General features: G+C 39.2%; 4 protein-coding genes across 9 annotated transcripts in view; 2 read left to right on the forward strand and 2 right to left on the reverse strand.

The window, feature by feature from the left end:
• The first annotated feature begins 452 nt into the window (after positions 1-452).
• rilpl2 (Rab interacting lysosomal protein-like 2) lies at positions 453-5,238 on the forward strand. 2 transcript variants are annotated; one of them, XM_032578684.1, is made up of 4 exons: positions 453-1,101; positions 1,177-1,331; positions 2,655-2,765; positions 3,942-5,238. In XM_032578684.1, the coding sequence occupies exons 1-4, from the start codon at positions 802-804 to the stop codon at positions 3,961-3,963; spliced, it is 588 nt and encodes a 195-aa protein (XP_032434575.1). In that variant the 5' UTR covers positions 453-801; the 3' UTR covers positions 3,964-5,238. The 2 variants fall into 2 exon arrangements, with proteins under 2 accessions (XP_032434575.1, XP_032434576.1); XM_032578685.1 differs by having other exon boundaries at positions 460-1,101; positions 1,180-1,331.
• Positions 4,828-8,524, reverse strand: kmt5ab (lysine methyltransferase 5Ab). The gene is made up of 8 exons (XM_032578682.1): positions 8,186-8,524; positions 7,849-7,952; positions 6,756-6,903; positions 6,335-6,533; positions 6,162-6,249; positions 5,997-6,056; positions 5,677-5,867; positions 4,828-5,595 (listed from the first exon to the last, which is right to left on the reverse strand). Exons 1-8 carry the CDS (start codon positions 8,193-8,195, stop codon positions 5,385-5,387), a joined length of 1,011 nt encoding a protein of 336 aa, XP_032434573.1. The 5' UTR covers positions 8,196-8,524; the 3' UTR covers positions 4,828-5,384.
• Positions 8,525-8,851: 327 nt separating this feature from the next.
• On the reverse strand, positions 8,852-10,754 carry mtrfr (mitochondrial translation release factor in rescue). Its single transcript, XM_032578686.1, has 2 exons — positions 10,348-10,754; positions 8,852-9,490 (listed from the first exon to the last, which is right to left on the reverse strand). Exons 1-2 carry the CDS (start codon positions 10,624-10,626, stop codon positions 9,260-9,262), a joined length of 510 nt encoding a protein of 169 aa, XP_032434577.1. The 5' UTR covers positions 10,627-10,754; the 3' UTR covers positions 8,852-9,259.
• A 2,142-nt stretch (positions 10,755-12,896) lies between these two features.
• LOC116729853 (membrane-associated phosphatidylinositol transfer protein 2) overlaps positions 12,897-26,916 on the forward strand; it is a 55,799-nt gene continuing 41,779 nt past the window's right edge. For 4 of the 5 annotated variants that reach the window (XM_032578676.1, XM_032578679.1, XM_032578678.1 and 1 more), the window contains exon 1: positions 12,897-13,582. The gene's annotated coding sequence lies outside the window, so the exon portion shown is untranslated. The remainder of the gene's footprint in view (positions 13,583-26,916) is intronic. The other variant, XM_032578680.1, reaches the window with a different exon arrangement.

The following is a 26,916-nucleotide window of genomic DNA, read 5'->3' on the forward strand; positions in this document are numbered from 1 at the left end:
CTGAATTATGCAACAAACTGTGCCTTAACAAGTTACTTGGACATTAAGGGAGATTTATGTTTTCAAAGTCAAAATGTGTAAATGAATCTACAGTATGTGAAAGATGTTTTTGCTCTGAGAAGCCACAGCCATAATGCTTTATTATTAATGAGTATGTAACAAATTTGCTGTGGATAGCATCCTGTATCTGCTGAGGAGTATATGTAAAATTATGTTACTTGTGATTAAAGTAATAAAAGTTTATTTTTTCTATTTTGCATGTGCGTGTCTATTGAATATTGATTCTGAAAAGCACTACAGGATCATGGCGCTCTTGATGGTTTGTGTATTACACAGACTAGCAGTGTTTAGCGTGGAGAAACAATTATCTGTTTTTGAAATTCCTGACTGGATCTTTTCACTCTGAGAAGGCAATAAAAGCCGTAAACATTTAATCACGTGATTTATCACTTGATCCTGACAGTCCTGGGTATTCGGAGGAACAGATGATCAGGACGAGCTTTATGGTTTTCCTTTAAATCAACGACCTCCGTTTACGCTTCGATGGTCTCCGAGTGAACTGTCCTAACCGTAGACGATCTTTGAGCTCACCTGTCGCTAGGATACTTTGCCCTCCTCTGCTGCCACGCCATTGGAGGATGAGTGATGGGGGAAGTATTGCTCCGCTGGAAGTTCGTTACCTTCGTTTAGAAAATTCAAGTCTAAAACAGAGAGCAATCGCTGTGTTCGGAACTTTTTAGGTGGGCTGTTGTGTCAAAAGTGACTTTATTCCGTGATCTTAAGGAGTCCAGCCGCGTCGCGATGGAGTTTGGTGAAGAATCGTCGCCTGCTCTGGCCTTCGAGAAGGACGCTTTTGAGCTCACTGTCGAAGATGTGTATGACATCTCCTACGTGATCGGCCGAGATTTGTTAAAAATAAGCAGCACCGGTGAAGAAGTGTCGGACTTACAGTTCAGGATAGTCCGAGTCCTGGAAATGTTTGAAACTCTGGTGAACAAGTACAATCTGTCAGTGGAGGAGCTGAAAATGGAGCGGGACAACCTGAAGGCAGAGCTGGACAGGATCATCAGGGAGGGCTCTTCCTCCTCCGGACAGAGCGGGGTGAGCTTCATCCTCCGGCTCATGCTCTTGCCAGGGGGAATGTAGAGACGTTTAACAATGTCTTTCTTGTCCCAGCAGCAAACTGTGGGAGCTAATCAACTGGTGGTGGACCTGAATGACCCCAACAGACCGCGCTTCACCATGCAGGAGCTGAAGGAGGTTCTGCAGGAGAGGAACCAGCTGAAGGCTCAGCTCATGGTGGCCCAAGAGGAGCTTCAGCTGTACAAGAGGTCACCACACAGGATGTTTAATTAAAACCTGATGTATCCGTCTAGCTGCTGGCACCGTTTCACCACTAATGCACAAAAAAATGTTAATCAGTTATTTTTTATTTGCATTAGAAGCACCAGAAAGAGTTTTAATGTGGTGTAACCCCACGCAGAGCATCAACTGAGACACAACTGTCAACAGTTTTGTAAAACAACCCCTCTGCAAGAACTGCTATGAGATTCTCATTGTATGATTACCTTGAAAAGAACTCTTTTAAAGTGTATCTACACAAAATCTACCCTAAACGAGAAAAATGCTTTAATTCGAGCAAAAAAAGCTACAAATTATGCTCAAAATTGCTAACATTTATAAATGATGTATTATTACAGCTATTACACTGTAATGAAAGAGCTGCTCGTTATACTGAAACAGTGTAATTTGTAGAATGTTGCAAAACATCTCATGCATATATCTATATATAGATATGGATCTATATATAGATATATATATAGATATGCATGTATACATACATTTGACCATTTGCATCAACTCTTTCTGTCCTCTATGGCAGCAGCTTTACAAACATAAAGACTACAGCTCATGAAGAGAGGCTGGGACATCCTGGAGATGACAATTTAAAGAGAAACTTGTCTGAAAGATATATATTATATTATCACTTTTGCATGTTCTTTAAAGATATTGTTGTCCCAATAAAGTGTTACCTTAGGTCCAAATTTCACAGGTGCTTGTTTCAAAGTACTTGCTGTACAGAGGAGCAATGTCCTTTTTTCCTATTTAAAAAACGTATATAATCTTATATAATAGTCAGTCAGACTATCTGCACAGGAAGAGCTAACAGTCAGCAACTTAACAGACATGCATCTTAGCTTTCCAACTTTACTTTCTAATATTAATTCTCACACATTTCTAAAATGAACACTTTTTAAAACTTATGACTAAGAATCATTCTTAACTTTTAGATGGAAAACTGCCAGGCTTGTAGTTGTAATTTCCAACACTTTTACTATATACAGGGTTCCTATAATTTTTCCAGAAAAGTTTTGAACTTGATTTAGTGATTCTGGACAAGTATGCAAAAAGTAAATAGCAATTTAGGGAAAGAAAAGGTTAGGGTTTGTCTAAATGTTGTCATTTTTGCAGGTTTTGCAATTAACCATAATGCAAATATCTGCTGTAACCTTTTTATTTAAATGAGAGAAAAAGACTGAATTCTGCTGAATAGTGTGAAATGTTTCAAGCTCCTCAACTTTGAAAACAATTTTTAATTCTAAATTGCTGCACCATCTTTCCAAGTGACCATAAACCTGCCAATTCTTCTGCAGTGGGATTCTACCTCAATCTGAACCCGCCATGGTTGACGTGGATCTGGGTACGCCAGCAGCCACAGAGGATAGTTCATCCACAATAAATGAGAAGACAACTATAGGAAAACTGTAAGTTACAAATATTTAGATCTAAATAATAGTAATAAAAAAATAACTAAAATAAAAATATTTTTACTGTCAAAAACAAGTTTTACTATCACAGGTAAAATGCAAGGAATTCAAAGTTGCTTTTTTCTTCAGTCACATGATGCTGAGGTGAAGATAACAGGCAGATTATCCTTACAGCCCTTCTCCTGTGCGCTAATGCTGTACTTGTGACCCGGTGAAGTCATGCTGATGGAGAGAATGTTTGTGTGAGGAGTGAGTGAGGCTGGAAAATGTGTCCATCTTCTAAACTGTTGTCAGTAATTACAAGCTACTCTGACTTGGATTAGAGCGCCTGGATTGACCCACCGTTCCAGTGACGGGACTACTATACATTTCTCCTATCAACGTTCCATAGTTTTCCCAAATGAAAATACTGGATTTCTCAGTTTCTAGGATCGACTTTAAGGGCCTTTAATATAAATGTATGTCCTTATCTGACCTTACTGTAGGCTTTTCTACAGGACAATATCAGGAAATATTAAATTGTGATACTACTGACAAAAACTGCAATAATATCATATGATTGACCCACATAGCTTAGATACATTATCTTTCTTTACCATTCACCACTCTGTATGAGCTTTAGCATCTCTAAAATTGTAGATCCTGTGTGAGTATTAAGGGCAGTTAGAGCCCTTAACACTTTCCAAATATAACTTATAGGGGTGCACAACATGTCACAAATGTTTTGTCATCATAATATCAGTGTGTTTAATGTTTATATTGCAAAGGACTGATTGGAGCAAAGTCACTGTTGGCTAATATATTCCAAATGTTATGAACTTACATTTTTCATGCCAATGTAACATTTAGCCAGCTAGTCAGAGTCTCACAGCAGCGGACACAAACAGCTTTATCCAAAATACTAGAGGCCAAAAAGTGATGGCTACAGATGGGGAAAAAGGATATATTCATATATCAAACATATCACAGATTGTTGATTGATGAATGGATGGAAGGATGGGAGGATTTATATTTTTTAAACAATCGTATGGAGAAAAAATTCTGGAAATGAAAATGTTGTTTATGCTTTTTCAGACCAGAAGAAAAAACTTAGATACTTTCCCTGACTGTACAGGAACCATGACTGGTGACACATGATAAACTAAACTGATTCTGGACTCTTTCTGTTTTTAGGTTTTCATTCAGGAGAAAATGAGAGGAATCCTTCAGATGAACTCTCTGTTTCAGAGGCAAATGGGATGAGCTTTATCTGCACAATTTCTAACCACTTTTGTAATTATTGTTGTTTGCACATGTAAGTCTAACAATATTTTGTATCATTTTTAATCTAATATGATTTTTAGTATTACAATACTGGAGAAGCTGAACTATAAATATTTTTAGGTAACTGGAAAGTATTAAGTTAGAGTCATTCCCTGTTCACACATTTTTAAAAATGTATTTTTGCTCATTTAAGTTTGGTCTTAAATCATGAAGTAAACAAATAGATAAAATATGGTCCCATCCAGTCAATCTTAACAAAACAATGGAGATGTTATTTTTTTTTTCCTGGAATTTTGGGGCTATTTGCTATTGAAGTGTTGTAAATGTTGCAGGTTGTGAAGAAATTAGGAAAAAAATACCACTCAGGCATAATGTGTGATGATTTTCTGTTTTTACAAATAAAATCTGCAGAATGGGTCATGCTTTTGTACCATGATCTATTAACTCTGATACTCCATACTGTTAAAATACTAAATATTCACCTGTGTACAATTCAGTCAATCTCAGTATAAATGCAACTGTTTAAAGAAGGCCTCTGAGGTTTGTTGTTCATATAATCCAGGATTATGATATTCATATATCTGACAGAAGTAATTTTTTTTTCATCCAACCAACAAGTTTGTTTCTGGAAAAAAAATTAGACATGCAGTTGTCAGAAGATAAAAGTTTATTCTAAAAAAAGTTATTCACAATTTCCTTTGAAAGGGTGTAATGTAAAAAAAATGTATAACTTTACCAATAATCAGTGGAAATAGTTTATCAGCTTGACAGCAATCAAACTTCCAGTTGTTGGAGCAGCTTATTTCATGTTTCCACTGGTATTTAAAATCTTTGAGGCTGGAAGGCCTCTTTGCCATCACCCTAATGCACCAACATGTTGGTTAAAACCAAAAGATTACATTGAAGCTAAATCTGCCAGGGGTATAAATAATTTTTATCTTAGCTGTACAGAACCTGAATATCTAAACAGCAAACATCATGAGAAACCACACAGTAATGAAGAAAATAAAGACAGCAGAGAACATGCATGACACCCTGCAGAGCATCATATATGATCTTTGTCATTCACTCTATAACCAGCATTCATTAGGCTACAGCTGGAGTGAAAACTATTTTATTCTTCATATCAAGCTCAGGCTGTATTTTACTGTAGCCAAAATAGCATTCAATTCATTTAGAAAAAGAAACTAAAAGAATAAAAGCACATTTTGCAAAAAAAGAAAAAAACCCTAAAACACTTGAAGTATTGAAGCTCACAGCTTCACTCCAGGCATATTTTCAAAGAGTGTCATTTTATGTACAGCTCACTTTTATAAAGACTGAGAACAACTGGTGTTCAGCATATTAAACCTTTCAGTATTTAAGCCAGGGGTGTGCAGAGATGGACTCTTTGCTCCGATCCCCGTAGTCGTAGAGCAGCTCCTCCTCTGCCTTGATGTCCCTGGAGGCCACAAAGATCAGATGAGGCGTCCCATCGATGGGGTGGAGCCTCGTCTGGCAGTTCCCACTTTTACTGTGGTTCAACAGCCGTCCAAGACGGTCAGTTTCTTTGGTAGCATCTATGCTGTAAAGCAAAGAAAGCAAAAGGTTTTAAGCTTCGATAGGCTGTAAGTCTTCTAGTTATATTGGTGTTATTTCAACCTACCAGTAGGTTTTAGCTTGATACCGGAAGTAATACATGTAACAGCCTGTTTTAGGGTCCTCAGAATACTGGGCCTCTTTCTTTTTGGCCTCAGCCAGATCCAGCAGGTCGCCATGGTACTCGACAACAAAATCTCCCTTTTTGAAACTCTTCACGGCAAAGACTCCTCTTCCTTTTCCTTCTATGTGTTTGACCTGATGAAATTCAAATCTCTGGCATTTATTTGGTCTGGTGAAATGTTAAACCGCTGTATGAATGTAATAATGTTTCTGCCAAACACACATCTGAATATAGTATTTTGTGAAATAAAAGGGTCACGTTACCTCCAGTCCTTCCTCAATCCTGTTCTTTAACAGGTCATCAATGTGTCTGTGTTCTTCACTCTGACAATCAGATCAAAGTTTTACTCAAAACTACAAACTTCAAAGTGACAGTTTCTCACCATCACTTAATAAAAGCAATCTTTTTTTTTTTTTCCACATACAAACCTTTATCTCCATTTTAGTTTTCCTGTTACTTCTCCTGATGGGAAAATAATCTGTGACTTTTCTGTTTTGAAGAGCTTTGTTCTCCATCCTTGAGAGAAAGACATTGTGATTGTTCAGCCAGCTGTGAAAGTGCATCGGCATCTTGGCGAGTAATGCGGACATGATGATCTCACTTTTTTGCTCCGAGCTTGCGGCGGTGGGCTTTACTCTGAGGCGTGGCTGATGGAACTGTGTGGCTACCATCTGATTCTGCGCTGGGCTCTTTTTGCTTTAGTTTGCCAGAGATTTGCTTTTTTGTCTCACTTTGACACGGCCCGTCCGGTTTCTGCTCTTTGGAGCTGCAGCTCTTAGATTTTGCTTTATCGGTTGTGTCTGATGTGAGAAGGAAAGAAAGCTCAGAGAAGCTTCTTTAGAGGACATTGTAAAATTGTCATTTGTAGAATAAACAGAAAAAAAGGGAGAAAAAACATGAATGAACAATTTTGGTGTAAAAATACTTTTGTTGTAAAAAGAAAAAGAATGCAAAAAAGGTCAAGAGTTATAAATAAGTTTGTCTTTTTGAAAGTGGTAATATTTCTGATTTGGGAAACTCACCTTGCTTCAGCTTTGACAGACCAGGATCAGTGGCGTCAGAATCATTCCCCTCCAGGATGAGCATGCTGGAGCTGTCGCTCAGCGGGGACCTGGGTTTTCCTGGACTGCGCAGACTCTGGAGAACTGACTGCGCTTTACCAACACATTCCTGTAAAAGTGAATTTTCTTGACATCAGAAAAAAAAAACATAAAGACCCAGTAGGGCAAAAGAAATTTAATATTGTACTTTGAAAGGCAGTTAAAAAAAAACCTTGTAGCTGGCTGGGTTAAACAGAAACCCCACAGCACACCTCTGCAACCAAATTAAACAATCTGATTTACATAATGGGTGTATTTTATATAATCCCATTGAATGGATAGAAAAAGGACACAGAGTCCCATTTGAACATCCATGTTACAAGTCATTTTATTAAATCTCTGTACATCATTTCTGCCTTATATGTATGTGCAAACAGACATTACAAATTAATAGTCCCCATGAAACTCAACCCTTCATCTTAATTATGACCACCCTTTCTCAGTACATCAAAAACACATTTCTAAACTCAATGGGGGGGAAAGGGGGCTCGGTGTGATAGACTAAAATTTGCATTCAACTTTCATTAATCCACAGATTAGAAAATAAACTGGTTGTTCAGGTTTGGAAAACCAACTTTCTGTTTTGAAACAAGGTCTGGAAATGCAATTGGGTTTCCATACCCTATGCTGCTTGATTAGAACACCTTTGCTTCTTTTTATGCCATTCCTCGAATCCTCTCAAAACATGCTAAATCTATTAAAGGCCTTTCTGTCAACTTAGAACAGCAGTCTTCAGAAACATAATGTTAAAAATAATGACAGATCTTGACTGAAAACCAAAGTGAACTTGTGTTAGCCTGGTCTGGAGCAAGCTAGTTGCACAGGATAAGTTGCCATAGTAACTTAAGTGCCACGAGCATGAACCCTGCACACTTTATTTTGTAAACGTAAACTTTATATTGTCCATGCCAGTACGTGGCATATGAGTATTTTGAATGCGTTTTGAAGTTTAATTTGCTTGCTATACGAGTTGACAAACGGGGTGTGTATAAAGCATAACATGCAGGAAACATACCTTGTTAATTTGTGGCTTGTTTTCCTTTGTCTCCGCTTGTGAGGTAGTTGTTTGTTCAGCAGTCTCACTTGTTTTTTTGTCCGTTTTTAGTCCTTTTTTCTTCCCTTTATAAACACAAGGATATCCAAAAATAGCTATTCAAGTTTAATTCTCGAAAAACTATATACAACAGTCGTAAATTTGACCGTAAATTCTTACAAAACTGCGTTAAATTGGGTTTCTCGTTTTAGTAAATAATTTGCTATGACCCACACAAGGCAATATTTATAGCCCCTCTTATCCGCTTTCTAGAAAATTTCACAGCTGCATTGTACAAACAAGTAATGATAAAGTTAACCTTTTGCCATCCTCGGTTCCTACAATATCGACCAAAAATGTTGTCCTCCGTGTCGCCGAGTTCTTGTGAGAGTTTAACTTAACTTAAATGTCGAAGAAATGTCAAACCACAGCGCGTTACACAGTCGGTTTGGAGGATTTAAAAATCCTTTTGCGATTCCCATTGGGTAATTTAATCAGAGAGGCGGAGCGCGTGCTTCAGAGCAGCTTCCCCATTGGTTGCAACTTCTATTACATCTATTCTACAACATATAAACATCTGTATTATTTTTACAATTCACAAAGCTATATTGCATGTTACTGATATAAAAAATATTGTTTCAAAAAGAAGGAATGAAAAGTCAAATAAATACATACAAAGAAAAAAATATATAAAAACACTAAAAATAATAATCTTTTTTCTTGCCCACAAATGTAAACAATTAAAACAATTCCCACAAAAGAAAAAAAAATCACACAATATAAACCAATATTTATATTCTGTGATGACAGAATGTTGATCATCTGAAATCTTAACATTTTTAATGAGATTTTTGGGGAATAGGCTTTTACTGGCCCCTAGAGGAAGTAGATGGGAGTAGTAGTACTAGTGATAGATAAAAAAATCTAATCATTAGATCAATAACCCTGAGTAACTAAGAGAATAAAAATAACACAGGATTTATAATAAATTTTTCAGAAAGAATAAACTGTTTATTTCAAGATTACAATGGACTAGGGGATTCACCGATTGGAGTTTTCTGGCTGATCACAGTTTACTGATCTCTAAAAAGCCTGATCTGGCCGATATAGCTAAATATAGGAAGAAAGTCACTCACGTGGGAACAGTGGGTTGACTATTTTTAACTGTAAACATGCAGAAATGACCTGGTGGGCTGATCTATCAGTCAACCCTCTCTCACATCAGAGCAACAGATGACAGTAGTTGATTTTCGGACATTTGCTGAGGCAAATAAGATCAGTGGATAAGACAGACTTCACATACAATATCAGCCGATCACAGATCTCCTAAAATTAAGAAGCTTGGGGTCGATAAATCGGTGCACCCCTACAATGGACTATCCCCACAAACATTTTACGCGTTGTCATCTCCAGGTTTATTGTCTACAGCCAAGGCTTCATTAAAAAGTCTTTTCCTCTCCAAATTCTCATTCACTCTCTTCCGTTTTTCTTGTTTCCTCAACACAGATTCTTTCTTCTTCACCACCAACTCACTGAGTTCACCCTTATACGCCACATCAAGTTTCTCCCTCATTATATCCCGGGCACGCTTTCGGTTTATATCCACAGATCTGGTCTGATGACACTACAGGAAGGGATGAATAAGAGAGAAACAGAAGTAATAAAACACAATTCCCAATTCTAGCTCCCTAGCAAATTAAAGTAAGTACATATGTTTTCACAGCAATATATTCTAGATATTTCACATATAATGTTGTACTTTTTGTTATTAAAAAGTGGAGAGGACCGACAAAAATAACCGATTGCTTTAAAACTTTCTAAAAAAAAATTTGTATGACAATGAGAGAATTTGTGGACTTTTCTAAATTTTAGGAATCCAAAACAATCAGTTGATAAAATGGCAGTCCTTTTCCTGACTCCCTCTACCCTCTTTTTTTTAATGATCCACTTAGGATTCATGGCTGTTGTAATATAATCTGACCAATCAGCACTAGAAACTTCAGCTATAAAACATATATCACTGCTCACACTTACCTTTCTGCCTTTTTAAAGTAATATTAAGGAGCTTCCTCACAATACAAGTCTAGCATTTTAAGGTGTAGGATCTGTTTGAACGCTTAGATAAAATATATTGATTCTATTAATTATTAATTAATGTAACATAATCCAAGTGGATTAATAAGAGATTGTATGTAATAACTGTGCTAAATAAATATGATCCTAAGCTTCTTAGGCATTATAATCCGAGGCAAGGGTACATTTACTTACTATAAATGGGAATTATAATAAACGCTAGTTTTTAGAGAGACGTTTTATGTGTACTCTCGTATATTAAAATATCGGTGAAAATCAGAAATCTATTATCCACTGTTTATCACAGGCAAAAATAGTAGTGCGGATTTAATTGACAGAGAAAGTAAACCCTGTCAGCCAGAAAGCATAACAGCTAAGCCTTAAAAATTGGACAAATAGGAGAGCTACCTTCACTACAATCCCGGTGGGGATGTGTTTGAGCACTACACAGTTGCTGGTTTTGTTAGTAGCTTGTCCTCCTGGCCCGGATCCCCTCACAAACTGCTCTTCCAGCTCTTCCTCCAACAGGACTGGGAGATCCGGCAGGTCCTTCTTACCAAAAGCCGCAACCCATGAGGGTGCAGGCGGGGTCAGTTTGAGCAGAGGAGAGAGACCAGGAGTATTTTTCCACATGAGCCGCCTGGATGCTCCCAGTAAGCTGCTGGTGAACGGGAGAAGGGATGACATCACATTGCAATTTACACAATCAGCAGCAAAACTAAAACTTTCCAGTTTCCAGACCGAAGAGGGGGCAGCCTCCAAACCTCACTGTGAAGCTCGACCTTCCGCTTTGTTTATTTTAATAGGGGTCCAATCAGCAGGCTTGCTTTTTTTCTTCGAGGCGACAATGAAGGTTTTGCTGACTCAATAGCACCACCGTATGCTGAGCAGTGGAACAAATCAAAATTGCAACATAAAAAAATCAATTAAACAACAAAACATTTTGTTCAGTTTATTTATATGGCACGGCACGAATATATAGCAAATCTCCTTCAATGAATTTTTAATGTAGTTTATGTAGAACTATATTTAAAAATAGTCAAAGTCAAGTCCACATACCAACACATTTCTATTTCTAAAACAATGCAGTACTTTGACTTTGGCCATTTTGGTCTGCATGGGAAGAGTTTAGAAACTGTCCTAGGAAAACCCAGATGAAAGACACTGGCCTTTGAGGACAAATTGGACACCCCTGGCCATCATGGAAGGCCAAAACCAAGTGACTGGAATAGTGCAGAGGAACTCATGTACCAAATAAGGTCCTGAAGTCCCACAGTCAAAATGGGAGACTCCATCAAGAATGATGGCGACAGAGATAAAATCCTGCTAGACTTTGGGATCCAGATTATAAACCAGAGATTACTGTCCAACTGGACATTGTGGTGATAGAAAAACGGTAAAAGAGGGGATTAATGATAGATATTGTGATTCTATGGAATACAGACCTCAACAAAAGAGAGAATAAGAAGCTTGAGAAAAACCAAGGGCTGAAAGAAGAATAAACTAGGGTATTGAAAGAAAGGCAAAGCCTCAGTGGCGGCAGTGGTCATTGGAGGACTTTGACCTGTGACCTCTATACTGGGAGAGTGGTTTCTGCAGATTCAAGTAACAATCTCTGACGTCTACGTCCCGAGGAAAGCAGTCCTTGGAACCTCAAAGGTACACCAAGCCTGTGGTGGAGGACATCTACAGTGTCTTTTACAACAAATTTAAACATATAAACATCTATATAATGGCTGTAGTTATATGGTATTTAAAACTATGTTGTTTATGTAGTATCATGTAATTTTATTACAGATGAGACATGTAAAGGATAAAAAAATCTAATAAACTTACACTGCTATTCAGAAAATACATCCTGGATAAAAATAGCTCTCATTTTTTTTCCACATACACATTAATGGACTGTGATGTAATGCTTCCTGTTCCTCACTGACAGTAACTAAAATTAGTAAATCAGGAAACAGGTCATCAGGAAAAGACAATCTGTTACTGATGACCTGTGACGACATCTGTCTAACATGTGGAAAGGAAACTTACATTTTCATATAATCTTTCAATTCAAAAAGTACTTTATTATTCCCAAAGGAAAATTAAATGTTGTTGTAACTCATTAATTCAAAGTTTTCAAAGAGTTATTGTAGATAGTGATGGCTGTTGGCAGGAAAGATTTCCTGTAGTGGTCTGCACTACAGTGAATCTGAAGAAGCCTCTGACTGAAGATACTCTGTTTTCCCATGACAGACTCATGAAGAGGATGGCCTGGGTTGTCCATAATTTTCTTGATTTTTATGAAGAATCCTTCTTTGAATCATCATCTTCAGAGGTTCCACATTCGCCCTAGAACAAACCCAGAACTGAACCAGCCTTCTCTATCGGTCTGCTGAGCCTTTTTAGATCCCTGGCTCTGATGCTGCTGCCCCAACAGATGCACTCATGTTCACAGTGGTGCTCATTGAATCTTTATGAAATTAATACATTTAGTTTTTAGTGTGAACATTTTCTTGTGGACTACCAGTAGAGATTGAGCTTTATAAATAATTGCATTGAGATAAATGCAATTATCTCAATCGTGTAGAATATCAAGGTGTGCCCAAGGTGTGTCTAGTGGTGCATCTGTCAACTTTGTGGTCTGGTTTCGACCAAAAATATTTTATTGCCACCAGGGGGAGCGCTACGCTCAACGCTTTGCAGATTGTTAAGTGTGCGTTGTAGAAGGGCAAATGCCGAAAATTACGTTGGTAATCCTTTCAAAATAAAAATAAAATAATTTTCTTTTGTCGTTTTTCCTTGTGTTCTATTGATAGAGTCCGTTAGCATTTGAAGTAGCACATTCAAAAAGGAAACTTTAGTGAAAACTGAAGGGCGCTTTGGGTCTTAAACGAATGCGACGTCACTCTGGACTGTTAATTTGAAATGACTACCGGAAGTATGATGCTCTCCTTACCTGCGTTGTATTTCGCGTCGCGCTTGAGAAGGCTGAAGTCTAAACAGCGGTTCAGTCTTGAGAGGACTGGCAAGTTATGATGGTGAGAGCTCCCTGTTCGTCTTCTCGTCGCCCTTCCCGGTTCTGTGGACGGAAGGAGCAGCCAATGGCCTGAACACAGCCCTGTCTGCGTTTTCCTCACCGCAGGACGAGCCCACTCACCAACTCACAGGATCGTAGTGCGGATACTCCAAGGACATTTTAACGTTTCCACAGCTTTTGGCCTTTTCAGTCGATTGAGGAAATCCAGCGTGTTGCTGTCCCGCGCAATGATGTTGCCAGATTTTGTAAACATGGGGAGAACCTGCGGTTGGTTTCATGTAGCTCACCCCCGGGGCTGATGATGTGTCTAAGGGTGTCATTTTTAAACGTCGTACCCGCATCCCTTCCTCTGCCGAGGGGACAGACAAACAAACAGACGGACGAGCCAGTGAACGGAAATCAGCCATTGACTTTTGTTGCGCTCCGTTCGGCCATGGCATCGCTGAGCTCGGAGGCTGCCTCATGCTGAAGGGATATCTGTGTTACTGGAAGAAGGTGGTGGCCATAAAACCCAGAGGAGAGACTGATGAACTTTGAATCCCAGACTGCTGCTGCTGCTGCTGCTGGAGGAGGAGGAGGAGGAGTGTGTTGAAGGCAGATGTGCATCGGGTTCAGGTATGTTTCCAGCATTGCCAGCCATCAGTTTGCCTTTACCCTGCTGCCATGTTGCTAGGTAACTAAGAGACGGTGGGTTTACTTCAGTTCATCTTCTCGGGGATGTAACGCCACCTTCGATAAATCTTATTTTCCTTACAAGCCGTGCATTCAACATGTGCTGTGCTCGCTCTCCAGCAGACGTGTTTAGACCAACTTTGCATGCAGAGCATTGTCCTGCACTCCTGTGATCCATAACCCTGTTGCAGCTCACAGGGAGGAATGCATTAACAGATGAGGAGGTGTTTTGATACCCCGATTGTGACATTGGCAGATCTTATCATGCATATGATTTTTATATGGGTTTTTGAGAAAAACTGCCCCCTGGGAGCAGATGCCTTACCCTCCTCCCCTGCAGAAATGGCCATTGAATAGACTCAAGAAAACCACATGTTTTCAATTCTGCTTTTTATATAGCACCAACTTAAAGCTATCGTCGTGGGGCACTTTGCAAGACAAACTGGGCCAGTTCACGTATAGAAATGGTTAAAGTATCGAATCAAACTAAAAGCTGCACAATACATCAAATCAATTTTGTGATCCCTTTTCAATGGTTGCAGTTGTACTGACTCTGATGCAATATTTGGTTGGCTGTAAAATTTCAGGTGGGGATATGTCAAACTGCTTGCAAATAATATATTCATCCAGTTTGATGGACTGTCACTGTGTGTCAAGCCTCTATCAAAATGTTAAAGCTGAAGGAGAGTGGGAGGACTATAGTAGGCCATCAAAATTTAATGTTTTCCTTGAAATAAACCAATCATATAAACAGTTTCACATTCGGCCTCATACAGTCCAATAAATATTATCTAATTTTATAAAGGCATTGCGACTCTCTGTCTGTGTTTTCAGTTCAACCAGAGAAAAATGGACATTAACACTGTAGATTTAAGTATTTGTTTATTTATTCCAAATCATATCATCATTGCAACATTCAAGAACAATATAGCAAGTGGCATGTTGTTGTGATGTTGTGCAGCCCCTTCCCATGCATTTCTAATATTTTGTTCCTGAACAGTTTAATGTCATAAAAGTAGCTTCCCGGTACATGTGATGCACCTTTCCACAGGGTACTACTTTCTAAACTGCAGTAAAAATGGTTATGTGTATAATAAACATTGAGATGGATGATACAGAGGGTCTATTATTAGATCTGTGAATATTGATGGTGGTGGAAAGGCCACAAACAGCCTTGAACCGACTCTGTGTCTTTTCATGGCTGCTGTTTGAACGGTGTGCAGATGCACATGGTGCCAGACTAATTGTATTCCTCAAGCTTCATGCCATGATCTGTCCTTTTTGTGTGTGTCCATTTCTCAGAGAGCCTACACAGTGACACATAGGTGTGAGACTTTATGTAAGACCCTGCTCTGCTTTAAATAACAGCAGGCTTGACGAGTCACAAACTCGATCTCTATCTCTGCAGCCTCTCGAGGAACAGAGGAATAGCAGTCAATCGTATGTATACCAAGAACCTGCATGCCAGCAATTTCTTGCATACCCGAGGCCTGTTTTTGTTCCAGTGTGAGTCCGTAATTCTCTGCATCAAGAGTCCCTCCACTTGACTCAGCAGGGCCAGTGTGAGTCACTGAGGCAGCGCTGACTCGCAGGCTGTGGTGCCTGTTGTCCAGATGATCGCTGTTCCACGAGGGCAGGAGCGGCTGCACCTTTTGTCGCTCCGCTCTCACCTTCTGCTTTCCGCTCAACACCTCAGCAGATCTTCCAACTAAGATTGGAAATTGTGAGTTTGTGGGGTTTTAATGTAAAAGCTACGTTACGAAACTGAAACCGTTGCTTGAACCCAATAGAACATGATGAAACATGCAGATAAAATGTGTTGAAGACAGAAATTCAGGGCACGCACACACAAAAACAAGCAGTTTTGTGGGCCAGCACTGCTGCGGCTGAAGTAAGTTCTGCTTTGACGTGTTAAAACATGAGTCCTGGCTGCTTGATGTTTTTAAGACGTGTACATACAGCATAAGTCCCGCTGTTAGCTTTTTACATATATTTTGGGTTTTGTTCCTTTTGCTTATTATACAACAGCAATCAGCAAAAAAAAACCCAAAACCCAGCTCTTTTCTGAGTTCCATATCATTTCAGCACTTTTGTACTCTTGCAATGAGATGCATTAAAAAAATATATAACTTAAGATTCAGGAAAAAGTTTGTGATCATGCTGCTTGTTTCAAGAAGAAGCAAAGAATTTTCTGATTCTTAAATTTGTTTGTGTGCACATGAGCTTAAATCTGTCATTTTGACCGCTTAAGATAATGCTGAGGTTTCTCTGCTGCATACGCAACAATTCCTGTTTCATACACCTAACCAGTTTTTTGAGGTTTGGACATTCTTCCCTCCCCCCAGGCAGAAACTTGCACAATGTACGCTATGTCCTAAATGGGAAAAGGCTTTGTTACAGATGCAAATTTAAACACCTACAGGGTGGATTTAAATCTTTAGGGAAATGTTTCTGCCTCTTTTGGCCACTATTTTCCAATCAATTACTAACTTAATATTTTTGTTGTGTAGAAATATTTAATTGGTTTGCAGAATTTTATATAAAAGTTTGCTGTGCGTTTTTGCATTCAGACACTCTAAAAACCCAGCACAATCATTAGCCTTCAGCAGTCATGTAGTTAGTGAACTACATGACCTAGATTCAAAACACCATGTGTGGTGAAATACTAACATTCACCTCACTATGAACTAAGTATCCTCACAGTAAAACATGGTAGTAGTAGCATCATGGTATGGGCAGCATGGTATGCTGTCCTTCTTGTTCTGCAAGAAGGACAGCAAAGTTGCTCCAAGGTGAAACCAGCTTAATTTCTGGATTCAAACCTTTCAGAGGCTGCAGAAGATTTGAGAGTAGCATGAAGATTCATCTTCCAGCAGGACAAAATATTAAGCAAACAGCCAGAGTGACAACAGAGCTGGTTTAGATCAGTGTTTCTAAACCCTGGTCCTCAGGGCCCACATTCCTCCATGTTTTAAATGTGTCTCTGCTCCAGTTGGTCTCAAATGCTTTAAAAGGCTGTTAACCAGGCTTATAAAGCCTGTTTAACATCCATGTAAGCTGGATGTATGGCAGAAGAGAAACACCCAAAACATGATGGGCATTCCACACCAGAATTGAGAAACTTTGTTTAGATCAAAGAATATTCATTTGTTAGAATGACCTAGTCAAAGTACAGACATGAAAACTGGTTGAGACATACACTAGAATACTTTGGGTGATTGTAGCAAAAAGGAGGTTCTACAAACTACTGGCTCGAGTTATACAATTAACTGCCACTCTTTAACTTTTTTTTTTAAATTTAGAAAATCGTCTCTCATTTTCTTCCAGTTCCCCTTACCAATAAAAATACATAAAAATTTGTGGGTGAAACAAGACAGCAAAGTTCAAGGGGCATGAACACTTTTGCAAAGCGCTCTAAACTAAATGTTTTTATAATTCCACCAGAATATTATGAAGTCTTGCTGCATTGCTGACTCAAAAAATAAGTGCAGATGGGAATAAAAGACAGCCTCATGCAGGGGTCACTGATTTCACATTAGCCCTCGCGGCTTTTATAAACACACATTAGGACTGTGCGCAATGTTCTCATCTTAGTTTTCAGCTCCCGTCAAAAGAAGTTGTTTTTTTTTCAAACAAGATGCTTTTATGATATTTTAATGTTAAGTAAGAAACGGAACTGACAGCACACTGTTTTATATTTTGCTGTTTTTATAAGCAAATTAAATGTTGAAGAGTTCAATTTGAAATAATTCATCCAGAAAAGCAGATTCTCATTTATCACATATTAAACACTAATTCAGCACATATTGTTTTTCTGGCTTTAAAAGATTTCTAGATTTAGGTTTGGTTTACTTAAAATTAATGTGGGAGTTGAATTGTGTTTTTTTATTCCTTTGGTCCTTTTAAGGATTTCTGAACACGGATTTGAATGTATATTTCTGGCTTTACTTTTGTATTTTGTATTTTTCATAACAGATGAGAGAAAAAAAATATTTTAAGTATGCTTTTTATACATCCGTGAGATAAATGTTTAATTTTAACATCAGACAAATGAACTGTGCCAGTAAAAGATGGAGCGCAGGTTGCTGTGAACCTGGTTACTGGATGTTGTGATGCTCCACAGTGTGCTTCCTGGTGAATGGGGAGCTATAATTTCTAATTGTGCAAATCCTCTGCTAATGTTTGCTCTTCTGAGTCGCACTGATCTCCTTCCAGAGGCTAAAATTGCTCTCCACTCCAGCAATGGTATATACAGTTACAGGAGTGCCTGACAAGCTGCTGCTGGTCATGAGGAAAACACTGTAAATAAATGCTGTACGTCTGCGTGTTGTGACGGCGGAGTGGAAAATTCCTGACAGAGGAGCCCGCAGCTCTAGAGCATGTCTCCCGGCCTCGTTTGAGTATTCATAGCAGCACGCAAGTGACGGATCTGTTTTCCTGCAGGAACCCTCACTTTAACTTATCAGACCCACCCCAATAGCACAAATATGTAATTCTGTAACCAAGAAGAACACAGAACACAAGTGAGTGTGAAGCTTTTGAGTGATGGCTCGTCAGAGAAGAGAGTAGAGACTCACTTCCTGCCGGTAAAAGTTTGGGTGACGTATGCAGCTGCTTACATATTTGAGCTCAGAACGGGGGCTTTCTGCACTGTTTATCAGCTCAGATCTGCTGCACAGGAAGAGCAAAGGAGCACCAGGTGGAAACTGTAAATCTCATTTTAGTCTGTTACAGAAAACGTTTAATGTTCTGTTTGTCGCAGCATTGAAGTCTTTACTCTCTACATGGCTTTAACTTCAGTATGTTTTAAAAGACTATGAATTGCTTCAAGCATCCCACTCACCAGGTAACACAATTACTTCCCCTCCGACCCAGGAGAAGCTGTAATCTTGAAGACTAGCAGACGAGATGCAGCAGATAGAGGCAGAGATGAAGCAGCTGCTCGACTGTTAAAATGACTGCTTACTTTGATATTCTGGTCTGCTAGAGTCAACAGACGAAGCAGACAGACTATAATCTCATATCTCTGTGCGGTGAAGTATCCATATGCTTTTTATTAGCTGGATTAGCGTGGCTGCTTTACTTGAAATTTTAAAAATTGCTTAAAATTGTTTGATCTATGAAAAGATGCTGAGAGTATTCAAAGAGTATTCATTTAAGCTATCATAGGGTTACATTTGTTTTCTCACATTAAATATTCTCATTACATTAGTTGTGTTTGACAGATAAAACCCTGTTTGGGAAATTTACCTGGTATTTTTTTTCCCCTTTTTGGTAAGTGTTAATCTGTGCAGACATCTACTTACACGCAAGTGTTCTGAAATACTCAATGGGCTTTATTCATTGGTTTTCAGGGGTTTCAGGTGGTATCCTTGTTAATTTGGTAACAGCAAAGCACTCATACTGACTAAATAGAGAGCCATGGTCAGCAACCTTTATAGTACATTTTGCTTTTAATAAACTGTCCAGAGCCTGTAAAGCTGCAAAATGCTAAAATTAAAAATAGCTTTTTAAGTTTTAGAAATATGCACTCATGAAAACTTGTTTTATGGTAAAAAAAAAAAAAATACAACAACAACTTGACTTTATATGTTTTGGCTTGACCAGTTTTGCAAGGAGGACTGGAGCAAAAACTTGAGTCTCTAGATGTGCATAGCTTAGAAATAGCCTAAATGACTAGCAGCTGTAGCTGAAGTGAAAGGTTGCTCTTTAAAATATTCAATAAAAGTGAAAGTCAGATTTTTATTTGTAAAAACAAACAAAAAAGGTTAACATGTATGCCTTTCCTTTTACTTCACAATTGTGCACTACTTATTGTTTCATTAAATCCCAGTAAAATACATTGTTTGTTTGAAAATGTTCAGGCAGCACGAGTACTTTGCAAAGCACTGTTTTTCTACGTTTTCTTCTGCAGGTTTAAAAACTAAAAAGTCACGAGTATTGATATTAAAATTATTGTTTACATATAAATTTCCCATCATGCTGTTTGAATCTTCAGTTCTGCGCTGAAACCTTGTGACGATCAGCCTAACATCCCCTTCTGAATTGGATAATGATGATTGATAGATGAAGAACATCACATCCTGTTTATTCGATTACCGTCTTACACGCCCCCACACCCCCACACACACTTACACACACACCCCCACCCACACACACACACACACACACACCCCCACACACACACACAGGCCATTTCAGCAGTTTACAGAGTTGCTGTGATTGTAAGCTTTGCACAGACAGAACTCTGTCACTGTTCATGATGGTATATTTTTGCTGTATCTCAATGTCTGATCTTCTGTAATTATTTTTGATTGTTGGGCATCTTGACAGAACCCGAGTTGTGCCTCCATCTTGTTCCTGGGCGTCAGCCAGGCGCCGAACAGAACGTTGTGTTTTCTCTGCGCCTTCAGTCCCAAAAAACCTCATCTTTCTCCCCCTCACCGCCCGCCCTCCCAGCTCGACTCCCTCGAACAGGTGATGCTAGGTTGGGCTGAGCTGTTGACAGGGACGAAAGGGGTACAGCCTGTCCCCGCGCATCCCTGATGAGCCTGCTGATGAATAGCACGTCATTGCTAATGGTCCTACCGAAGCGTTGTCTGGGAAATAAAACAAATGCTTTGTGTGGCTCTCTTCCACGCCCCCCCTTCTTCGTGGACACCACCGTTTCTGGCGGTGTGGGTGGGTGGACTCTAAGAAGAGCTGGGGTCTTTTTATAGCAGCCGTCCACCCTCGCTGTGTCCTTACCAGAGTTTCATTTTATAAAAGAGCAATCAAGTCAATCGAATTTGTGCTGTCAGGGAAGGAGGACATTTATGCGCTGGTGATGTTCACCAGGCTTGTGGATGAAGCGAAATGGAGGAAGTCTGACACACACACACACACACACGCCCACACACACTCCACAAGAAAACTTCTTTGCTCTTAAGCAGGAAGGTCTACTTCTGTGAGGCAAAGTCGATGTAATAGAAGCTAATCTAATCTGCAAGGAGCATTGTCTGCTGTGAGAAATGCTGTTTGTTCAACTCATTTGCTGTGGAAAGTCACTGACCATCAGAGGCCTGTTTTTTCCTCTGTGGTTGCGTTCTCATTTCCACTGTTTTCTGCAGTATGGAACATGCTTCATGCTGTTCTTTCGTGTTTTGTTCTCCCTGTGTTTCTCTTTAAGCTCTTGCAGCACTCTGAGTCATGGATCATGTAAAATAAAAACGACAACACAGCTTCATGTCGTTTTACCCACGCTATCCTTTTTTATTTTTTTTACAGGCCACAGACACCTGATTTCTCTAAGTCTAAAAATAGAGTAGATGCTGACTCCCCCTCCTCTCTTCCCATCATTTCTTTCCCTTTTTTTGGTCTCGCAATAAATATCTGCAGGTTTTTCTATACTGACTGACTGGTGTATAATTATACACACAATCCTACAAATATACACAGCTGACTAATTTAGGTTAAATGACCGCTGGCGAGTTGCAACCTGACATCACAATTTTTTGTAGCCACCATATTGATTTAAGGAATCAAATTTTATTTTATTATATTAACAAATTCATTAATTTGTTAATATGTCCCTCTGTTTGTTTTATCTGACCATAAAACTAATTTCCACATTGAACTATTTGATATTAATGACTAGAAGATTGAGAACACTTAACCAACTATAAAGCACCGTGGTTGGAGCAACATGCTGTGGGTATGTATGTTTTGCTAAAGGTTCTAGTGTTGCTTTGGTGTGAATATTAATTTAAGAGGGTCACCTCCACATTTTTTGACCTCCTTTCAACTCACAGCTACACAGCTGGGTTTTCCAGCAAGACAGTGGTCCCAAACATGCATCAAAACTGGTTTTGGAAGAGGTAAAGCAGGCTAATATTAACCGTCTGTAATGGCCTCAACCTCATCTTGATTACAATTTATGCTTAAAAGCCATGCCTGTGTCAGGAAACAAACTAATTTTAATGAGCTCTGCTATTTCTGCCGGGAAGAAAGGTCAAATACCCAAGCCAGAAACTTTTTGACTGCAACAAAATGTGTGGAACTTGCTGGGGGGTGTTTATTCAAATGTTAGTGGGGTTGTATGTATTTAAGCATGTAAAATGCTGCATGTTCTTTTCATCCAAATGTAGTTCTGTGTTCCACCGGGCGAGAATTTATTTATTCTGTGAATTTCTATGGGAGGAAGACGTCAGCAAACATTTTTTCTAGGTCTAAATGTTTCTGGGTTTTAATGTATACAGAACTGAGGAGAAAATCCCAAAGAATTACCACGATACTTGAAACCTGACCTCAGAACCCACTGAAATGTTAACTACAGCCATTTAGCCAGGCCCGTATTTGAAATTGGCCTTTTATGGTCAGCTTAAGGGACAGCTCTACTCTTTGGGCAGTGGGCAGCTTGCTTTTTGGAAAGGCTGTACAAAATGGGTTTAAGGTATTCCAGCAAAGGGCAACAGACAGCTTTTCAGAACAAGCTTTGCTATCATGGATTGTCTTTTATCCGAGTTTCAAAGTGTCCTCTGAATGATCAGCTCTGCTCAATGAGCTGATGATTCAGTGATTTGGTTTGCTTTAGAGACTGATGTTGCATAATGGAAAAGTAGAAGGTGAACCAGCTGCAGCTTTTTTGTGTTTAGTTCAAAGACAAACCTCCTTTTTATAAATCAAAGCATTTTGCAGCTGGTTGACCAGCAGATTAGTTCTAAACCGCTGTGCTTGTAAGGAATACATTTTTTTTTTCCCCAATTATGAGTCTAATAAATACCCACCATGTGAGTTTTTTAAACACACTGTTGTGTTGTTTTGGCCTTTTTGTTTTGTTTTTCAGATCATCTGCCCACACTTTTCAGTAAAGTCTTCCGGTCCACTTTAATCTCAGCCGCTCACCGCTCAGGTGAAATTCATCTACAAATGATTTCTCGATAGTATAGGTATGAAAGAAACTTTATGAACATAAATATTTTGCAGTTTTGAAACTAAGTTTTAAAAACCAATATCTACTGTACCTTTGATGCTTGTAACCACCCTTGTGCTTAGTTGGTAAGAAACTAAGTTAATGCAAAACAACATGAAGTGGACCTGGTTCACAAATGTACAAGGCATTTGCTAGACATTGCTATTAACTAAATTATTCTTATAGAAGTAAAAGCAGTACTTTGAAATTAACATGTTGAGTTTGCAAAACCCACATACATGTAGTCGGTTCTTTTGTTTGCCTAATTATATCTGTTTTAAATGTGTGTATTAATAATTCAGTGGACTATATTATTTCACTTGGCAGAAAGCGAAGTGCAGTGCAGTGAGCTGTGAGGGAGAGGAACAGAAAACCAACAAAAGTGAAAGTAGAGACAGGAGAAACAGGAGAAAGAAGTATGGGCCCTGGCAACTTCTCGTCTCTACTTTCTCTGTCACTCAGACTTTCTTGTCCTGGCAGCCAATAAAGAGCCTACTGTGTCTCCATGGTAACCCCAACCCAATTGAAGCAATGATGGAGAGGACAAAACAACAGGAAACAGAATACAATATGGCCGTGGGCAAAATAATTTCTTTACAAGTTTTACTGGGTGTAACCGTCAGTTGAAAAGCTAAAATTAGATTTAAGAGTGAGCTCGGTGATTCATGCTTCATCAGTGACTATATATCTTGTCAGACACATTTATTGGCACCACTGGTAGAATTGTGTAAGATGTCTTAAAATCAGTAGTGTAGTAGTAGTGTATTTACTTTTTTGTTGCAGTATTACTTTTTTTCCCCATTATTTTAGAAAAATGCGTTCTTTGATTTGAGAAATAAGTTAAAAAACAATTGTTTTTAACAAAATGACCAAGAGCACAATTATTGGTGTCTCCAACCCCTATTGATGATTGATTTTTAACTATTCCTTTGAAATAAATGTAAACAAAAAATCATGTAACATGTTTTGGTTACATGTTACATGAGGGCCTCCTTTGACTAGACTGCTGTTGCTCTTTTACTTTTGGACAGTTGTTTTGATGCACAGCAATAGCAAATAGACAAGCTTTTTACAGCCAGGAGCAGCTTTTCAACATTTCAAAAAACTGAAATAATACCTGAACGACTGAAAATCCTGAATGAGTTAAATAGGGAAACAAACCATCTCTTCTATTTAAATGAGATTTGTGTGAACTCTGACAAACAAAATAAATGCAATGACAAGGATCCAACCAGAGAATCAGGAATGAAGTTTTACATGTTTCACTAGGACTTGGCTGAGGGATGGCATCCCTGATCCCAACATTTCTCTATCTTTCCCTCCATCAGATCAACTTTTCAACACTGGATGTGTAATCCAGGGCATGCTATGCTGTTCATGTAGTCTGGACATTCAATTGGAAGTTTTTTTGTCCATATTATTAAAAAAGGGAGTTCACCAGTGTTATATTAGCACAATTAGCTGTTGCCAACTCTGCTTGTGTTGTCACCAGGTCAGTTGTTGCTTAGCTACAGACACAAGACCCTAATGCATTTGTGGGATTATGTGAAGATTTTAACCAAGCCTCAGTCTCTGCTGCACTGCTCTACCAGCGAAAACGATGTTGGATTTGTATTATGCAAATGTCAAGAATACATACACTTGTGTTGCAAGACCTCCTCGTGGCTAATTAGATTTTATTTTCCATGCTCATAATATAAACTCCTCATTCAGAGGCAAGTTGTAATGAAAATAATTGTGAGAGGACGATCATAGGAAGTTAAAGAAGCTTTGCAGGGTTGTTTTGAGGCTCTAGACTGGGATGCCCTCTGCCAACCGCGTTATGTGGATAACACCATCCCCAACAGAGCAGTGACATGCTTCATCAGTGACCAACTCTGGGTCACCAGCCCCTGAAAGACCGGCCGAATAAGAAAAAAGGCTTACAGGCAGTAGCTGGAGTTCAAGCATCAGCAGAGCAATTTAAGATGTGTGTGGTCAGTGATAATGAAGACACCACAGGCTTCTAGCTAAATAAGGATCAGAGAAACTGAAGTCTGGATTGAGCCAATGACGTAACATTCTTCAACATTTTCATTTCAGGAAGAAACTCGGCACTCTCTTCTTCTGCCCTAGCCAAGCAGACTTCTCGCACACACTTGACCCACAACTTTCCTGTCACACCTCAAATCTGTTGTCTTCCATCTCTGGCATGTGTCCTGCTGCTTCATCATCATTGTTTTTAGCCAAATCAGGATATGCTGGTGCTCCTTTCGACTTCCCCTCCTACCCGTCAGTTTCTAGAAGTCACTTGAAGAGGCAGCTGGAGAGACTGAGCCAGAACAAGACGGCAAGACAAGATGGTGTCAAGCCCAGAGTCCTGAAGGCCTGCTTAGAGCAGCTTTGTGTGGTTCTGCACCAGATGGTTCAGATCTTCTCTAAGTCTGTTTTGGAGAGTGCAGTCTCCTCATGCCATCATCTGTTGGGGGTAGCAGCCTCAGAGTCAGTGACTTAAAAAGCTCAACAAGCTGATAAAGGACACTGGATCTTTCCCGGAGCCTCTGGATGCTTCATAAAATAAATAGACAATCCTGACTCCTGAGCTTCCTCTTCAACAGACTGTCTTACAACCAAATAGTATAATCAGTCAGAGGCTTCTTGATTCCTGTAACTTAGACTGCTACAGGAGATCCTTGTGGCCTCCAGCCATCAACATCAGCAATGACTCTTTGTATAATAGTTACAAATGTTTAAAAGGTTTCCATTTATGGAATCAGTCAGTTTCTTGATCTGCTGATGATCAACTTTATGTGCAGCAGCAAGCACAGCCTCTCAGACACTACTCTGAAGGGTGGATTGTTTTCCTTTATGGAAAATCTCCCATTTAAGACAGACCCACAAGTTCTCAATAGGTGAGAAACTGAGCTGCCTTTATTCTTTCATCTTGAAAGTCCTGCACTGCGTGGCTAGCAATGGAGTACTTTGATATATCAGCAAAAAACTCCTGCAGAAAAATAATCAGGATCAGCTTTATTCACCTTGCTTGTTTGTACACACAAGCAAGGAATTTGACTTTGGTTCCTCTTGGTCTTCTTGAAAGATGCAGGCTTTTTTCTGTACCACATCAGTGCTGAGGCGCTATGAATGGTGGTGATGCTAAAAGGAAGAGGGGCCTCAAATCTAATTCTGCTCAATCCCTCTCTAACGTTGGGCTGGCCCTGGTGGGGATGAGCCTTTATGAGTGCCTTGCTGACAGCAGAGGGTCTGATTTTTGTGCCATTGGGAGTTTGTTAAAGAAAATCTATTAAAGGCTGCTGCTTGTTACTTTTTGTGTCTGTATTGTTACGCAAACCTATTACCTTTTAGGGTTATGTTGGAAATGGGATTCTCTCAGAGCTCATAAACATCCAACATTTAGCGGTTCTGCTTTTATTAGAAGTTAATTATTCTTTGTTTAATTCCAGCTTGTTTAACTGCTGTGATGATATCGAGTTGGTATCTCTGCCACATCAGAGATAGCAAGTCGTTTGAATTTGTTGCTGAAAAATGTGCTATGCAAATAAAAGCCTTTCATCAGTACAACGTGTCTTATAGTCGGAGCTCCTTAACGTCCTTGTAAGAGATCACCAGTGACATGGGATCTGTTTGCTTTTATACTTCAAAGTCATTATGCTATGCTTTTTTTGTGTTGTCAGTGGTGAGAATGTAGTCACCATTAGCTCCACATTAGCAAGAAAAGCCTCAGTTTGAGTCAGCAGCATCCTGTTGCTACCAGTTTATCTGATGGAGATGTCTGAGAGATATTTCCTAAAAGTACAAAAGCGTTTCCAGCCCCGTGGGCCTGTGGGCTGCACGAATTAGTTAATGGATTGGGCAAAATGCTTTCCTTTCCTGTATCTGCTGCAGTTACGTAAGAGCGCTCTCTGCGCAGTTCATTTAGGCTGACTGAGTGCTTGTTCAGAACGAGAGTGAGGGGAGGGAGTCCTCGTTTAACCTGGGCACATTACTGATTAATCTAAGCATAATTTGCATCTCAGGTTGTCTAATTTTGGATGTCAGAGCGAAGCACTGTGTTTATTGGAGGCAGCGTTGGTGCGAAATGCTGGGCTGATGAGCGCCGCTGAGACAGATAAAAAACAATTACTCCAATTTTCTAAGCAGATTGAAGTTTTCAGTAGTCACTTGAAAGCACCAGATTTTATTTGTGCTGAATTTAATTAGACGATTGCTGGGTTATCCAATCTAAAACTTGCTATATTCTCCACTCCCTCAGAGCTTCGGTGTGACTCATTGAGATTCACTCATCTGGCCTGTGTCGCCTCATCTTTACCATAAATATCTTCTGCAG

Source organism: Xiphophorus hellerii, chromosome 12 (assembly GCF_003331165.1).
Source record: "Xiphophorus hellerii strain 12219 chromosome 12, Xiphophorus_hellerii-4.1, whole genome shotgun sequence".
In the NCBI taxonomy this organism is placed as follows: Eukaryota; Metazoa; Chordata; class Actinopteri; order Cyprinodontiformes; family Poeciliidae; genus Xiphophorus; species Xiphophorus hellerii.

Excerpts from the sequence above, each read along its gene's own strand:
- mtrfr (XM_032578686.1), bottom strand. The coding sequence starts at position 10,626 with ATGTCATCCCTTCTCCCGTTCACCAGCAGCTTACTGGGAGCATCCAGG. Across the intron at positions 9,491-10,347 it reads CCACCGGGATTGTAGTGAAG|TGTCATCAGACCAGATCTGT; the intron begins GTAGCTCTCCTA and ends CCCTTCCTGTAG.
- kmt5ab (XM_032578682.1), bottom strand. Across the intron at positions 6,904-7,848 it reads ACAAGCCACAAATTAACAAG|GAATGTGTTGGTAAAGCGCA; the intron begins GTATGTTTCCTG and ends TCACTTTTACAG. Across the intron at positions 5,868-5,996 it reads GGATTGAGGAAGGACTGGAG|GTCAAACACATAGAAGGAAA; the intron begins GTAACGTGACCC and ends GAATTTCATCAG.
- rilpl2 (XM_032578684.1), top strand. The coding sequence starts at position 802 with ATGGAGTTTGGTGAAGAATCGTCGCCTGCTCTGGCCTTCGAGAAGGAC. Across the intron at positions 1,332-2,654 it reads GAGCTTCAGCTGTACAAGAG|TGGGATTCTACCTCAATCTG; the intron begins GTCACCACACAG and ends ATTCTTCTGCAG. Across the intron at positions 2,766-3,941 it reads AAGACAACTATAGGAAAACT|GTTTTCATTCAGGAGAAAAT; the intron begins GTAAGTTACAAA and ends TTCTGTTTTTAG.